We start from the raw sequence: 15928 nt of genomic DNA on the forward strand, positions 1-15928 counted from the left end.
AAAGACTGTAAGTTAAATATGCTCTTTGGTTTCTAGTATTACACTGGATGAGGATGATATAAAATGCAGTTGGCTTAATCAACAATGAAAGCCAGCTGATCATAGTCTGCCCCAAAAAACTCTACTGGGCCTCAAATTATGTGATTTACCTCAAAGTAAGGATAGACCCATTTCCCAAACCCCTTACAACAGGGAAATTAAAAATGAGTGTGTGAAATTAATAAAAAGAAGTATGACCTAAAAGGTGAAATAAATATAAAAACACAAGTTTTAAACTTACCCTAGGTAGAAATGTTTTTTAAGTCACTGCTCCATTCACTCAGTGCAAACAAAGACACAGTCCCCCCACCTCCCTTCACCTAGCACTATTTCTGCTGAGCATGAGCGATGACATTCTCAGAGGAGCTTCCAAATCTGCCGACTACAGCAGGTGAATATTTGGCACCTTGCTGCCCCTAAATGCTTCTTCACTTTTTGGTGTTGTGCCTGGATTGTAATGAACAAGGAAAGCGGTGAGATGTGTCAGGCAACTTCAGCCTTTCTCTGTGTGCACATCAGCATCATCCACTCCATTAAACCTCTGGTGAAAGGTGTCAGATTTATACACACAATCACAGAGTAAGAGCACCTTAGCCAACACAATGATGGTTTCAGTGCCTGCCATCTAGTGTTGACTGCGTGGAAAGATTACTGCACACCCGATCAGTGAAGCTTGCTGTTCTGGAATAATCACATAGCTCCAAAATATCTCTTGTATTAATCCAGTAGGTTTTTTAATGGCTTATTTAATTTAACTGCCAGCCACTAAGGGAGCGTTAAAGACTTCAATTTACCACAGAGAAACTGGAAATTGCTTAATTCAGAGATGTGTCATACCTTTTGAATTCTAAAACCAAAACTGCACATGCACAGACAGACAGAGAGTAAAGATAGACTGCATATAAACATTTATTCTCTGCACAGCTGTAAGGAATCAATGGGAAAACAATATTATCAATTACTGATAGAAAAATACCTTTGCTGCACCATGATCACTCTGCACCCGTACATACAGTTAATAGTAAAAAGAACATAGCGTGTTATAATTTAAAAAAAATAAAATAATGCAAGCGTGCAAACATGACATCTATTAGGTATGAAAGTGTCACTCATACAAAAAGACATACAGTGTGTGGTATATTGGCATATTTTTTTATAATCTCTACAAAAAAATATCAGTGATAATCTCTTCTTTAAAATTTCTTCTTCTAGATTTCAATACTGATTGTGTGCAAATTTTTCAAACTTAAACAACATCTGCCGTCTGTGATTAAAGAAGTCCTGTAGACCTATGAGGAGAAGGAAACAGAGAAGTCTTTGGAGTGAAACATCTTTTCAAATATTTGGCTTCGTGTGTAAAAATCAAGTACTGTGAACTTTGTGTACAAGGTTGTGTCAGCACATTTTACAGTGTGTGTTGCTGTCAAAAAGGCTTTTCAAATACTTCACGTCCCTTTAGGCAGCTGCTCAGGTCCACAGTCCACAGAGACAGTAATATGACAAGCAGTGTGACACATTATCTCCCTGTGTTTAACACAGTGTAAAAGTGCAGCAGAAGCAGACATCCCTTTGTCATTTTTATGTCTTGTTTGACCAGTGTTAGTACATGTTGGTGTCACAGGCAGCGTTTTACAGTATGATTCAGCTTGGCTTCATAAACATTTGCACTTAGCAGTTTTTCATGAGAAAACTGGCAATCGTGTGGACCGGCAAGCACAACGTCTCGCTCGTTTAAGAAGTCCAGCAGATGAGACTGTAAAACAGAAAGGTCCTCCAATGAGGATCGACCTGCTTTTACATGCACATTAACTCTGAGAGCCGAGGCAAGGATCTTACACAGTATTTTGTATGACATCTTTAGTTCATCATTTCGAGGTTTAGTGGCCGACCACAGGTCACCGCATGATCATAGGCTGGCAATAACCGTGTGAGAGGAGTTTTTTCTGATTGGTTGACCTGAGCCTGACGTGGAGCGGTTATCCAGCAGTGTGACTGTGTCTCAGTCGAGGCGGAGGTGAGGGCGCTCCCTCAGAGGCCTGCAGATATAGATGTTTCTGTGCTGAAGGACAGACACACACACACACACAGGACACGCAGGACAGAAAGAAATTAGATTATCACAGTACAGTCTTTTTAGTGGTATATTGCGGCAACACGCAGGACACAGGAGAAAATACTTTTAATTGAATTTTGTTGTTCTTCAAATGTGAACGCTGTAACACGATAAAATGAAAATATGTATATACTGCTCAAAAAAAAATTAAAGGAACACTTTTTTATTAGAGTGTATCATCAAGTCAAATTAAACTTCTAGTCAGTTAAGTAGCAGTGGGGCTGTTAATCAGTTTCAGCTGGTGCACTAGAGGCACAACAATGAGGCAGCATCCAAAACAGGAATGGTTTTATAGGTTGAGGTCACTGACGTTTTTCCCTCATCTTTTCTGACTGTTTTTGAGTATTGCATTAAGCTGTGGTCAGTGATGGTCTGGGGAGCCATATCTGGGGAGGGACGCACACACATCTAAAGGCTAAGCAACAGCATCCTGACTGCGATTCCATATCAGGATGAAATCTTTGGACCTATTGTCATATCCTAAGCTTGTGCAGTCAGTCCTGGGTTCCCCTGGTGCACAATCATGTCTCATGTGGTGGAAGTATATGAGCAGCTGCTAGAGGATGAAGGAACTGATACCACTGACTTTCCCATGCTCACCTGACCAGCATCCAGTAGAACACCAGACGTGGTCCAGATCATTAGGATCTAGTGTGTTTTCAAAGTGATTTGCTTTCATTTTTTTTTTAGCAGTGTACATAATTATGTTACAAATGCAGCTATAGTGCATAAAACAATCACTAATGGCACAAACTCACTGGGAATCTGCAGTATTTCTACAGAGATTCAAAAAAATATAATAATATACATATTAATATTCAAACCTGGTGAAAACTGGTATAATAATCTTTGGACCAACCTGCTGATCTGAGCATCTCTGTGGCTTCACTGTGGCTTCACTGTGGCTCAGTTCTAACTGAGGTCCGAAACACGGTGTGTACACTATCTGAACTAAGTCCATTAGATCCCAGTGTCTGCACACTGATGTGGACAGGGACACTCAGGTCGATATTTTCAAGAATACACTGCACAGACAGAAACAAGACTTACTTTGTGTGCCCTGCTTTCATTCATACTTTGATTTACTTATTTATCATGACAGGATGGATTTTGTACAGCTGTGGATACCTTGGTGCATGCTGAGCTCATGACAGATTTGTGAAAGTCCCCATCAACATACACCTGAGAGATAACAAGACATAATGAGTACAAGAAAAACACATACAAACGAAGATAATCCTATGTATTGTTTACCTACCCTGTAGCCATACACAAACGTGCCATTACTGCATCCCAGCTCATCGAGTGGTGGTCTCTCCCAGCCAATCATAAGGTTGCTCTGACCCACTGTTTTGATGACTTCAATGGAACGAACCTCGGCTGGAGCTTCTGGAGGGGATTGGACACAGAAAAGTCAAGTACAGTTATGCTCTCTGCTGCTTTTATTATTCCCTAGTTATTACTAAACCACACCAAAACAAACACAGATAGCAGGACTTAATATATCCAGAATTTACTATTAGTTTACTAAACCAAGTGGTATGAACAGTACCTGGCTTTGGTCTTTTTCCTAAACAAGCGGCGAATGTTGTGGCAAACTTGTTCGATCTCTCAGGAGAGCAGTGAGACAGCTGACTGGACTGAGAAACTTCAGGGATAGCACCATCCATTTTAGAAGTCATGTTGAAAGTTGTAACTTCAGGGGCAGTTGATATTTGAGAGGCAGTTGGATCTGAGGAAGTGGCTTTTGGATTAGTAACAGCAGAGTCAAAAGTAGCAACCCTCTGTAGAGAAGCTTTATGCGCGGCATAGGATACATCAGGGATTGCAGTGATTTTCTTTGTAATTTTTGAGGATAATGTTTCATTAGTGCCATTACTTAAAATGGATTTGACATTATTTGCAGCCGGGGTGAAAAAAGTAAAGTTAGAAGAGCTAGAAAGAGCAGATGTGTCCCCTTTAAGGTGATGGTTAGTAAAGATGCTGGGACTGAAGGTTGCATTAACTGATCTAGATGCAACTGCTTCAAAAAGTGTTGGTGACTTGTTAGGGGCAACTGGTTTAGTTGTTACTACTGGAGTGTGTGGAGCTTGGCTCATAGCTGTGGTGACTGTGAGAGAGTTGATCTGCGCGTTATTGAAACTCAAGCTCAGCGTCTTAGTCTGAGAGGCTTTGTTCAGGTCTGCAGGAGCTGACAGTGATGGACTCCTCCTGGGGTCCTGTCCCCTTCCTCTGCTCTTTGGAGCCTTGGGATGGAGACAGATATTAGAATTCATTAGATATATAAGATCTGATTGGATTTGACCTACCTTACTTTACGTGGAAATAACTTCTAAGTCAGTGAAACTTCAAAGGACAAATTGTAGATTAGAGTGGCTTTTATTTCATATCAGAAAAAAGCAAAAATCTATATCAACCTTTCCGTATAATTCAGCACTAACCTATATTTTTGTTACTCTATGTTAAAAAACTCCTAAGTGTACCTCAAAGCTGCTCCTCAGGGTCTTCTGTAGCTGTTCGTGGAGGTTAAGGATCTTCTCAGGACTACTCAACCTCCTCTTTGGACTGGCAAAGGAGACAGAGGAGGGAATGGTAGGACTCAACAAGTATCCAGTCACACTGGTGGCACAGAGGGAGGACTTCTCTTTCTTTATCTCCGGATGATGAAACACTAATTTCTCTGGTTGACTGGCTGCTTGGGGCGGTCCACTGGCAGAAGGAGACAGCTGTGCCTGGATCGAGAATAGACTGTCTTAGACTTTCACTGAGTCTACAATTTCTAATGTAAAGTACAGTCTTTGTTTGATAATTTAAGCACTGGCACACTGAGGTCATGTTAGCGTTCCCTAACAAAGAATATTTCAGAGAGTTTTTGCTCTATAAAAATTATCTTTCACTGTAAAAACATAAGACAGACACACTTTTCTGTAAAGCAGTGAAGTGAGAATAAATGCAGGCCTGGCAGAAAACATACAATAAATAACATAACACAGAAATCTGGAACTGAGGCTATGTTATTTTTTTATAAAAAATATTACAAATTAAGGTTTTAAAATAAGCTTTTATTAATTATATTTATTTGCATTGCCTCACCGGCACTGTATCAGTGATTTCTCGCTCATTTGGTGGAAGAGCAGGTGACGCTGACGCCTGGACGGTGGCTTGCTCTTGCACTGGTGAGGATGGCACAGATGAGTTGGCGTCTTTCTTTAGCGATCCTGTGAGTACAGGTGTGAATTCACTACCGCAGTCTTGATGATTTCCTGAAGATTCGGTGGAAACTATGGAAATTTCTTTCCCTCTGCCCTCTACTCCAGCTTCAGGTGTGACTCCAGTTTGTTGATGCTTTTTTACAGAGGTGGATACAACCGGGCAGGTCCGATCAGTTATGAATTTACTGGTGCAGCTTTTATATTTTGAACTAAATTCAGGAGTAAACCCACTAGCGTAATCCCAGGTCTTTGTGTTATTTTCCAATGTGAATGCTGCAGTGTACTCCTGCAGAGCGGCATCGCTGAGCAGATGCTCGACCTGCTGTGTGAGGTAGGGGTTCATACAGCCTTGTCTCTGCAAGATCTTCATCATCTGATCTAATAAGCTGTTCCTCTCCTGACACTTCACCACTAGGCAAGACAGCTTGGCCTGTTATTGGACAAAATACCTGACAGTCAGAACGAACCACTAAAATCTGTTGAGCAGAACCTGAACATAAATCTAGTCTTTATTTCCTCACCTTTAAAGGTGGTATATCCAAGTCTGTCTGGCTTTTCCTTTTCAGCAGCGCATCATACTACAAATAAGTAAAATTTTAAACATGACAATTGTTCATTAAGTATAAAGAGAGAACAGTTTATTACTTAAACTTAGATGCAAAACTACAGCTGACCCACCTTAGCTCTGATGTCATTGTAACGTGCCCTGAGTGAGACAAGAACAGTATTAACGTCATCCCTGCTGCCTTGTCCTCTTTTCAGAGCTATATACTCCGAGTTCAGCTCCTCTAGAGCAACAGTCTGTGGGGTTTTACACACACACATCACATCAACACACACACAGACGACTTATGAGTAAAACTGTCTCCAGCCAAGAATTAGAATGTGTCAGTGTATTACAGTCTAGTACAACATATCAGCATCATGATAATGATTTAAGTTTAACGCTAATTTGTTCAACACATACGGCCACTTAGAAGTATTTTATGATGTATAAGAATCCAAATAACAAAGGCATTTTGGCATTCTTACCTTGGCTTTGAGCTGAGCTGTGAGGATGTTATATCGCTCCTCTGTTTGAGCCTTGAGTGACAGCATGTCAGTCTTCTCCCGGAGCAGGCCTGTCAGTTTGTTCTGCAGCTCCTTCACCTGCAGAGACAGCTGCTCTTTAGGTCTAACGCTTAAACTTTGTGTACAAAATTAGCTGAAAGGCCTCAGAGACAAAAAACACACTGAATGATTAAAATTCTTGATGGATTTTCATGTAGTACAGCCACGTCTAAATTATTCAACACCTGCAGTACCTGAACTCTGCTTTTTAATCATTTCACCAATTGGTGGTGAAACCCAATTAAGCTTCTGGGAACTCTAATACAACTATATTTGATTCAACTGTGAAGCAAATATAATTGTTGCATGTGTGGGTTTAAGATGAGTAACAAAGAGGAGGGACAGAGTTCGAGGCAAAGACACACACTTGGAAAAAGGTGCAAAAGAAAGAACAGCTTTTCTTTGAAGGGATGTTTGAAAACAGCAGGTGAGAAAAACGACTATTTCTGTGAAGGACTTAGAAGAAGGGCTAGAAGGAGGCGAGAATAAAAGTATCATCAAAAACTATAAATGAGTAGACTTGAAAGGCAAAGGTGTAAACTTTGGAAACTTCAGCACACTCCAATCTAAACCAAAAAGAACATAAAAGTCGACTCGAATGTGCAAGACAAAATGTAAATAGGACTTTAAAGCTCTGGGGGGTTTTCTTTATGGTGTAAACTCTATTTCTTAAAAATTAAGTCCAGTGTGCCTGTTTTAAGAAGTATAAAGTAAGCCGCTCCTGTTGTGGAGATGCTTCGTGGCTGCAGGAACTGGTAAACTTCACTGTTACTGGTATTTTGTTTTTCTATTGAAGCGCGTAAAGTTAAAGCCCTGTGATCAATACGTTTTCCAACAATCCAGTCAACCAATCTTGAAATGTCCTTGGAGACTCAACCAGTTATGTTCGAAAATCAAATCTTCTTACACTAATTATATAAGTTTTGCACTTTTTTAACATGTAGAACATGTTGCAGATTTAGGGGCTGGTATCATTTTGACTGTATCTGTAAATCTAGTTGAATACCTGGGTTGTGAGGTTGTAATTTTCCTTCTTGATTTCTTCCATCTGATTTTCAACATCTGTGAGCTTCATCGCGTTTTCAGCTGCTTGGCTCGCCTTTCTCTCCACCTCCTCCCTCCTCGTTTCTGAATGACGCAGTTCACCCTGAAGCCTCTTGATCTGAAGATATATACAAAATGAGGAAAGTGTGGTTTTGAAACATATATTATGGCTCTCTAAGAAAATAATATGATGACAAGAAGGATGAAAAAATCTGCATAATACAATTTTTCTAAACTAATAACAAACTCGCTTAAACCCACCTCTGCACGGCTCTTGTCCATTTCCTCCTGTGACTTCTTTAGCTCTGCTCCCAAAGTTTCAATCTCTCTCATCAGATCATTTTCTTCCTGCTATAAATCAAAAAATTTGATGCCTCAAAAATCATGCCATGATACTGAAAGGATATTCTGTAAACTGACACAACAGGCCCTGACATCATGCACAAATGCACTCCATTCTCAATACCTGTATTAAGTTTCCACCATGGTTATTAGTCTGGCATCTTTGTGTAGCATAATCTGCAGTCTCAGCAGGAATCTCACTCTTCTTCGTCAAACCAGCGCTGCTTGAGTTCAACATCTGCTGCTTTTGATTCCTCTCCTCTGTTTGTTTTTGGATGCTGAGACCTTGTAGGCTGTCTCTTTCCTCCCTAAGGTCTTGAATTACCTGCATTATCTGCTCTTCTGCTTGTTTCAAACAACGGACTGAATATTCAGTTCTTCTTTTTTCTTCCTCCAAGCTGCTTACTGACTTCATCAACCTGTCGTGTTCTTCCTTTAAACTGTGAGATATTTGCTCCTGGTCTCTCTTTTCCTTCAGACACTTAAGAGAATCGGTTAGTTTGTCTCTCTCTTGTTTCAGATACAGCACTGTCTGGCTTAACTGGTCTCTTTCTGTCTGTAAACTCTGCAGTGACTTCATTATTTCCTCTCGCTCTTCTTTTCCACTTGAGAGAAATTCTAATATTGCCCCTTTATCTCTTTCAAGTGCAGATAAAGACTTGGTTAGCTGCTCTTTCTCCTCTTTTTGGCCGTTTATGGACCTTTTAAAGTGTTCTCTTTCATCTCTCAGCCCACAGACTGCCCTGCTCAGCTGCTCTTTCTCTTGTTTAAGGTCAGCCAGAGCTTTAGAGATGTGGTCTTTTTCCTCCTTCAGTCCCCATACTGTCCGAGTTAATTGCTGTTTCTCTTCTGTCTGTACTTGGACTGACAGAGCTACTTCTCTTTGCTGCTCTCTGAGTGAATTTATGGATTTAGTCAATTCTTCTTGGTCTGTTTTGAGGTTCTGGACTGAATTGGTCAGCTGGGCTGCTTCATCTTTTTGTGAATCAAGATGAAGATGATTTTTTTGTGAGCTGCTTTTTAGTAAATCACAGAGATTATTATGCTGACTACCAGATACTGATCCTGTTTTCGTAGAGTCAGTTTCTTGATTGAACATCAAATGTGAAGCTTCTTCTCCTTGGACTAACTTCTGCTGCAGATCCATGATGGTGTTCAGATCATCCTCAGTCTTCTTGGTGAGTTCTGAGATCAAACACCCCTGTTCCCGGTTCTCCTGCTCCAGCCTGACCTGATCCTCTTCTAGCTGGGAGATACGCTCCATCAGTTGGGTTTGCTGCTTTGTGATGTCATCCTCTTTGCGCTCAATGTGAGCCAAAAGCTCCTGGATCCTCTCTGCCAATGCCCCGTTTTCCTGATTCAGGCTTTGGATAAGATCATCCTGGGCAAGAGCAAGAATGTTGCCATCTTGGGTAGGAGATGACCTGGGTTGATCATTCCCACCATAAGTAGAGGGTGTGTTAATCTGTACAGAGATACAGAGTTTGATCAGTGATATACTGGATGTCTTTGGTGGAAAATAAAAATGATAAGACTACTAAACCACGTGTAAAATACCTTTTCTGCTGAAGACCTCTGCTCAGTCTCTGCCTCTAGTTCCTCTGCTTGCTTCCTGAGTTGTAACTTCAGCTGAGCATTTTCCTCAGCTATCTCCTTTAGCTGACTCTGTGTGTGCTGCAGAGCAACCTTCAGGTTGTCACGTTGCTCCTGAAGAGCTTTAAGATCTCTATCTAGCCCCAAGCTCCTGTAAGCTTCCCTCAGGGCATCAGATTCCTCACTGGGGCTCTCTTCTACGTTTAAGTTCCCTTCAGAGCACCAGCTTCCAAGTTTAAACTCATCTATTGATTCTGTAGTCAAGGAAAGTGACTTGAAGTTGGCACTGGATTCAGACCCGTAGTGAAACAGGTTTACAGGATGACTTTTAGTTGGCATTTTTGATTTAACTGCTGAGGAATAATGCTCTGTGCTGCTCTGTGTGCTCTCTGCTGTCGCCTGGTGGTGAACAAGTGGAACCTCTGATGAATAAGGCTGCACCTGCACAAAAATCACAATTTTAAAATATTTGACAAAGTCGATAGAATAACAACAATTCTTATAACAAAGAATTGTAAAGTTCCTATGCTTCCTTCAACTATGGGAAATACTGATAATTTTCACACTGCAAAACATTTTAATTAATTAACAATTAACACTGGTAGCCTAAGTTCACAAATAGGTGATAATAAGTGAATACATTAAAAACAGCAGTTTGTCTCCAAACCGGCATCAGTAAGTCGTATATGTTCTGATATTTAGATATCAGTAGTGTCCTGAACTCCTGATGTCCCAGAAGTAAATACTCGGGAGGACTCTCTTATTGTACTTTGTACTTAAAACTTTAAAGGAACTTGAAATATGGAACTTCTCCTGCTGTAATCAAGCTTTATTTTCAGAGAGCACAGTCAGACTACCTAATTAAGTTATTATTATAGATAGATAGATAGATAGATAGATAGATAGATAGATAGATAAAACATTCATATAATATTAATAATATTAAATATTAATATTAATAGTACCCCGCCTCCTGCCCTATGACAGCTGGGATAGGCTCCAGCGTCCCCCGCGACCCTGAAAAGGAGAAGCGGAAGCAAATGGATGGATGGATGGAATATTAATTGGATCCTACAAACCTCTCCTGAGCAAGCCACTGATGGCTGTCCCGTGGCAGTGGAATATGAGAAAATGTTGGCAGTCCCAGAATTAACAGCCAGACTGGAGTTGGGTGTGCTGGTCTCAGGACCCAGGCATGCGGATGATTGGCTTGGTATGTGGTTAGCCGAATCCCTGAGGACCTGCTGCAGTCTTAGGTTCTCCTCTCTCAGGTGTTCAAGCTCCTCCAATAGCGAGTTCTCAGATAGTTTCAGCTGATGGATCTCTGACTTCATCTCATCCACGCTGCAGCTGAGGAAGTGGTTGCTCTCCTGGGCCTCCTGGAGCTGCTCCATTAGTCTCTTCCTCTCAGTCATCCTCTCCTCCTCTCTCTCCAGCAGTACTCTGAGATCCTCCTGCAGGCTGACAATGAATCCTTGTAACCTTGCCTCATTTGAGGACTGTTTTGTGTCACTGTTTCTTCCTCCTCCTATGCTGTTCTCTGCTTTTCCCTCATCGCCCTTTCGCCTTTCTTCTCTCTCAGTTCCAACACTTGGCTGCCATTTCTTTCGCCTCTCTTCCTTGGTCTCCTCTTCTCCTTCGCCCTCTCCCCTCATGGAAGATAGTCTGTCTTGTTCTTCCAAGCACTGCACAGTACCACCAGTGATTCGGACTGCTCTGATAGTTGTCATACCAGTGGCGGCACTCACAGTCATGTCAAGTAGCTGCTTTTCTAAAGTGTAGATGCGATTCTGCAGGCTCTGCTCTCTCTCCCAGGCCAGGCTGAGCTTGTGTTGGAGTTGGGTTTTAAAGTTTTCAAAATACTGGGCCTGTCGACTCATCTCTCCCTCTTTGGCCTTCAGTTGCCTCTGACAACGCTGCAGTCGCTCCCTCCACACTCGCTCCTCTCGCTCCCTCTCCTGAGTCTGAGAGAGACAGAGAACAGAATCTTGCTTGATAACATGTTCTACAAGCCTAGTTTGTGTGCTAGTATTTGTAGTAGTAACAGTCTTAGCTGTATATGATATCTATAAGACATATATCATCAGCTGTATTTGTTTTACTGTACAGTGGCAAACTAACTACTTTAGGCAAGGCAAGGCAAGGCAAGTTTATTTGTATAGCACAATTCAACAACAAGGTGATTCAAAGTGCTTTACAGAGACATTAGAAACAAGAACAAATAAAAAGCATGATTTAAAATTGATTAAAACAAGCAAATAAACTAACTAACTAATTAACAAACAAACAAACAAACAAACAAACAAACAAACAACAGTATATAAAATCAAAACAGATAAAATCAGAACAGTAGATAAAATCAGTAGTTAAATGTAAGTTTTGAAATTTAAGCTTAAAGTGTGGATTTGGTGCTTTATTCAAATGCAGCTGAGAACAGGTGAGTCTTCAACCTGGATTTAAATAAACTGAGTGTTTCAGCTGATCTGAGGCTTTCTGGGAGTTTGTTCCAGATATAAGGAGCATAAAAGCTGAATGCAGCTTCTCCGTGTCTGGTTCTGACCCTGGGAACTGATAAAAGACCGGATCCAGATGACCTGAGGGATCTGGATGGTTCATACTGGGTCAGGAGGTCATTGATGTATTTTGGTCCTAAACCATTCAGAGCTTTATAGGCCAGCATCAGAACTTTAAAGTCTATCCTCTGACGGACAGGCAGCCAGTGTAAGGACCTCAGAGCTGGACTGATGTGGTCCACTTTTTTGGTCTTAGTGAGGACTCGAGCAGCAGAGTTCTGAATGAGCTGTAGTTGTCTGACTGATTTTTTAGGTAGACCTGTAAAGATGCTGTTACAGTAATCAAGCCTACTAAAGATGAATGCATGGACTAGTTTTTCCAGGTCCTGTTGAGACATCAGATCTTTTATCCTTGATATATTCTTGAGGTGATAGTAAGCTGACTTTGTTATTGTCTTAATGTGTTTTTCTAAGTTTAGGTCTGCATCCATCACTACACCCAAATTGCTCGCCTGGTTTGTGGTTTTTAGATGTATAGATTGAAGTTCTCTGGTGACCTGTAATCGTTTTTCTTTGGCGCCAAAGACTATTACCTCAGTTTTGTTTTTGTTTAGCTGGAGAAAATTGTGGCACAACCAGTCATTGATTTCCTCAATGCATTTACCAAGAGCCTGTACAGGGCCTCGGTCTCCTGGTGACATTGTGATATATATTTGTGTGTCATCTGCATAGCTGTGATAGTTTATTTTGTTGTTGTTTATAATCTGTGCCAGTGGGAGCATGTAGATGTTAAACAGAAGGGGTCCCAAGATGGAACCTTACTTTAAATAAGTTTCCATCATTCAAACTTCTTAAAGATACCTAAAAGATAAAGTAATGTAATCTCAACAAAGATGATAAAAAAACTCTATGCTCACTATCACACTAGCATGTTGTTGTTGTTGCTTTTTTAATTTAACCTTTATTTGACCAGGAAAAGAATAGAAATCTCGTTTACAAGAATGTCCTGGCCACAAAAGAGAGCAGTACAATCATACACTTCATACACCAGACAGGCAATAGAAATAAAACACAGACGCAACCAAAAATGATAAACTTCAGTGTCAATAAAAATGAATACCTTAGTGATAGTAACCGTCTAGTAGGAGCTGCAAATTTGAATGCTCTTTTTCCAAATTCAGTGCAAATGTTTGGTATAGACAAAATGAATGAATCTTGGGACCTAAGACAATAACCTCTACACTTTTTTGACTCTTTTGAATGTGTAGGTAAAAAAAAACCCAGTATATAACAGTGGCTGAGTCATGTAGTATGTATCTGTTTTGGCCAAATAAATGCATAAAAATGGCCTGTAAGTGAATTTATGTGACTACTCAAGGTATGTATAAAGTATATAAAGTGTGCTACTTGCAAAATATATTATAACAGTAAAAGTGTTAAACTATTAACAATCCAGCCTTTAAAACTTTGCATTTAATGGGAATTCATTATTTTTATAGGTAAAATCTGATATTATTTTGTCCATCCCAGTAAACTGCACAAGCCTCTCATTCATATCTGAAGTACATATTACTCCCATCTTCTAAAACTTGCATATTCAAAGCTGTAAATGTATTTTATATTTTCTACATCAGTGACCCACTGAATCTCTCAGACAGCACTCACCATGGTCCTGACCTCCTCCCTGAGCATGTGGAGTCTCTGGTCCAGCCTCTGGGAGTGATGCATGTTGGGGAACTGAGAGGCAGACGCTAGCTGATATAGCTCCAGCAGGAGGCTCCTCTCTGACGTCTCCAACTCTCTGATCCTTATCACATAGCAAAACAAGATCGCATTACATCATCTTAACACCGTATAATATCATATAAATGAGCTTTTAAACGTTAAACTGTCTCTGATTAAAAAAAAATTGATTCAGTTTTATCTCCTAACATGGCAGTAGATGCAGTGAGTAGTTTTCAGAGGTGCACTCTCAAGCTTGCATGCAGTGCAGTCAGGTGTGTGTGATACGTGATATTATGTTGGCCAAAAGTGAGCGTACAGTAGCAGATGTGTGTGTCACTGGATCCCCTCTCACCCAGTCTCTCACCTGTTCCTCAGGTAGCTCTCAGGCTGGATGGCTGAAACCGCTCTCTGCTCCAAGTCCTCCACTCGATCACACAGCACACGCAGGTCCACATCAGCTCCTACAGAGTCCTTTACCATGGCAACTGAAGTGCATCCGGTACCTGCTGAGTCTGACGAGGTCATGTGATCCTCCATTGGGTCAGCTTATTCCCACTAAGTTAATTTCACCTGCAGTACAAGAACTGCCGGTGTCAAACTCAATTCTTAAAAAAACTAAAACTCATACACGTTTTCATACATTCATTTTGGCAGCTTGTATGTTTCCAGTTAACAACTCTGTCACATTTGTACAGACTATAACTAAGACAAACACAGACACACACAATAAAGATACATGCACTTAAAATACAGTCATGTATTATTCACACTGTCAACAGCCTGGAAGCAAGTTGTTGGACACACAATAATCTATCAGGTTACGCCTCCTTCTAATCATCCACTCCCATCCTGCACCTCCTACTGTACCACACTGGACAAACATACAAAAGTTTTATGTCATACAATCACTTCAGTTCAACAGTTTGTGTCTGCACTGATGATTGCTCCTGGACATAGTGTGCGTTGAGTAATATCGTTGATTGAATATTGTTTGAAGATATATACAAAAAAAACGTGAACCTAAACATTTCGAGGGACGGTCCACTCCAAAAATTAAACAAGCACCAATTTTTCTCTTTTGTTTGTAGTGTTTTTTATTTACCTATTGTTTTGCTCTGAGTTATCCTGGCTTGGAAGTATCAGCTATGGAGATTCGTGGCACCTCTTAAATATGATGGAAACAGAGGTTTTGTGGTAAAAAAGTACATTTGCTAAATATCTCTTTTGCAGAAATCATGATTGCAATGCTAAAAAGACATCCACAAACCAGATTCATATTGAAAGACTGTTTCCTTAATACCCAAAAGGAGGTGCAGAAAGATGCATGCAACTACCAGTGACACGAGGTGTCTGCTTATAGCACCGTGACAGGATGTAAGCATTAACGGTGTCCCACTCAGCTGAACCGTTATGGTAGCTATTTGCATGCCACTTCCACCTGGCAGTGTATTAGTTTAGCTGAAAAAAGAGTTCCTACTTGAAACTATTCACGAAAAGGTTTTTGAGATTTCTGGCAATCAAGTGTGGCAAATGTGTAACAGTGCAATTACATAAATCAGTGGTAGTGTTATTAGAAATTCAATCATTTACAGATTTCTTGTAATCTAAAAATAGACAAAGTCACAAAACCTTAATCGAAGCCATCCTTGGTGACAAATTTGCAAAGGAGTATTTATGAAAGGTGAAGTGAAACAACAAACCTGTTTTTGCGTTTTCACCGTTCGTTCCTTTTCAGTGCGTCAAGAAACCTCCAAATAGTTCAGCTCCTGCTCAGCGAACTTAGACGCACTGCTGTTTCCTTAGAAACGGCACAGACGTTGGACTTTGCCAAAATCCTCCATATCCAGTTGGCGCTCAGCTTGTTCACCCTGTCAGTCAGCCTTGTGCTTTCATTCTTCTTCTCCTCTCTCCATTTGTCCCCTTCCATTGTCCTGCTTGGCATTCCTTCAGCTGAGGCTGTGGCTCTTCTTGCGTTTGTAAATCGTCTGATTCAGATTTTTCCCTCGTTAAATCAAAGTGTTTGCTTTACAGAGGAGTTGGGGTTTTATGTTCCAGGTCCAGGGATCACTATAACAGATGTTACTTATAAATAAATCTCACTTTCTTCTCATGTATATCTGGTTATTTATTAAATTTTCAAATATGTTTGCATTCCAGTCTTCTGCAAAAGTGCACATTTATCAAAAAGGCCATAAGGTTTAGTTGAACTGTCTACAAATGCATAAAAAACAATTAGG

General features: G+C 40.5%; 1 protein-coding gene across 3 annotated transcripts; it reads right to left on the reverse strand.

Annotated features, from left to right (window-relative positions):
* Positions 1–770: 770 nt before the first annotated feature.
* Positions 771–15921, reverse strand: LOC309713801 (uncharacterized protein). 3 transcript variants are annotated; one of them, XM_082545662.1, is made up of 18 exons: positions 15392–15921; positions 14056–14261; positions 13632–13773; positions 10533–11417; positions 9418–9894; positions 7985–9325; positions 7780–7869; positions 7481–7636; positions 6397–6513; positions 6043–6165; positions 5886–5942; positions 5246–5794; positions 4636–4884; positions 3705–4398; positions 3411–3538; positions 3281–3334; positions 3012–3177; positions 771–2098 (listed from the first exon to the last, which is right to left on the reverse strand). In XM_082545662.1, the coding sequence occupies exons 2-17, from the start codon at positions 14226–14228 to the stop codon at positions 3049–3051; spliced, it is 5364 nt and encodes a 1787-aa protein (XP_082401788.1). In that variant the 5' UTR covers positions 14229–14261; positions 15392–15921; the 3' UTR covers positions 771–2098; positions 3012–3048. The 3 variants fall into 3 exon arrangements, with proteins under 3 accessions (XP_082401788.1, XP_082401787.1, XP_082401789.1); XM_082545661.1 differs by having other exon boundaries at positions 3411–3541; XM_082545663.1 differs by lacking the exon at positions 15392–15921 and having other exon boundaries at positions 3411–3541; positions 14044–14109.
* Between the last annotated feature and the right edge of the window lie 7 nt (positions 15922–15928).

The sequence above is a fragment of the Aulonocara stuartgranti genome (assembly GCF_965226115.1).
Source record: "Aulonocara stuartgranti genome assembly, chromosome: 2".
Taxonomy (NCBI): domain Eukaryota; kingdom Metazoa; phylum Chordata; class Actinopteri; order Cichliformes; family Cichlidae; genus Aulonocara; species Aulonocara stuartgranti.

What these genes read in the sequence shown, in the direction of transcription:
- LOC309713801 (XM_082545661.1), bottom strand. Translation starts at nt 14,228, where the DNA reads ATGGAGGATCACATGACCTCGTCAGACTCAGCAGGTACCGGATGCACT. An exon ending in ATTACAACCTCACAACCCAG is followed by an intron (nt 6,514 to 7,480) that starts GTATTCAACTAG and finishes CTGTCTCTGCAG; the next exon opens with GTGAAGGAGCTGCAGAACAA. An exon ending in CCCTGAGGAGCAGCTTTGAG is followed by an intron (nt 4,399 to 4,635) that starts GTACACTTAGGA and finishes CTCCATCCCAAG; the next exon opens with GCTCCAAAGAGCAGAGGAAG.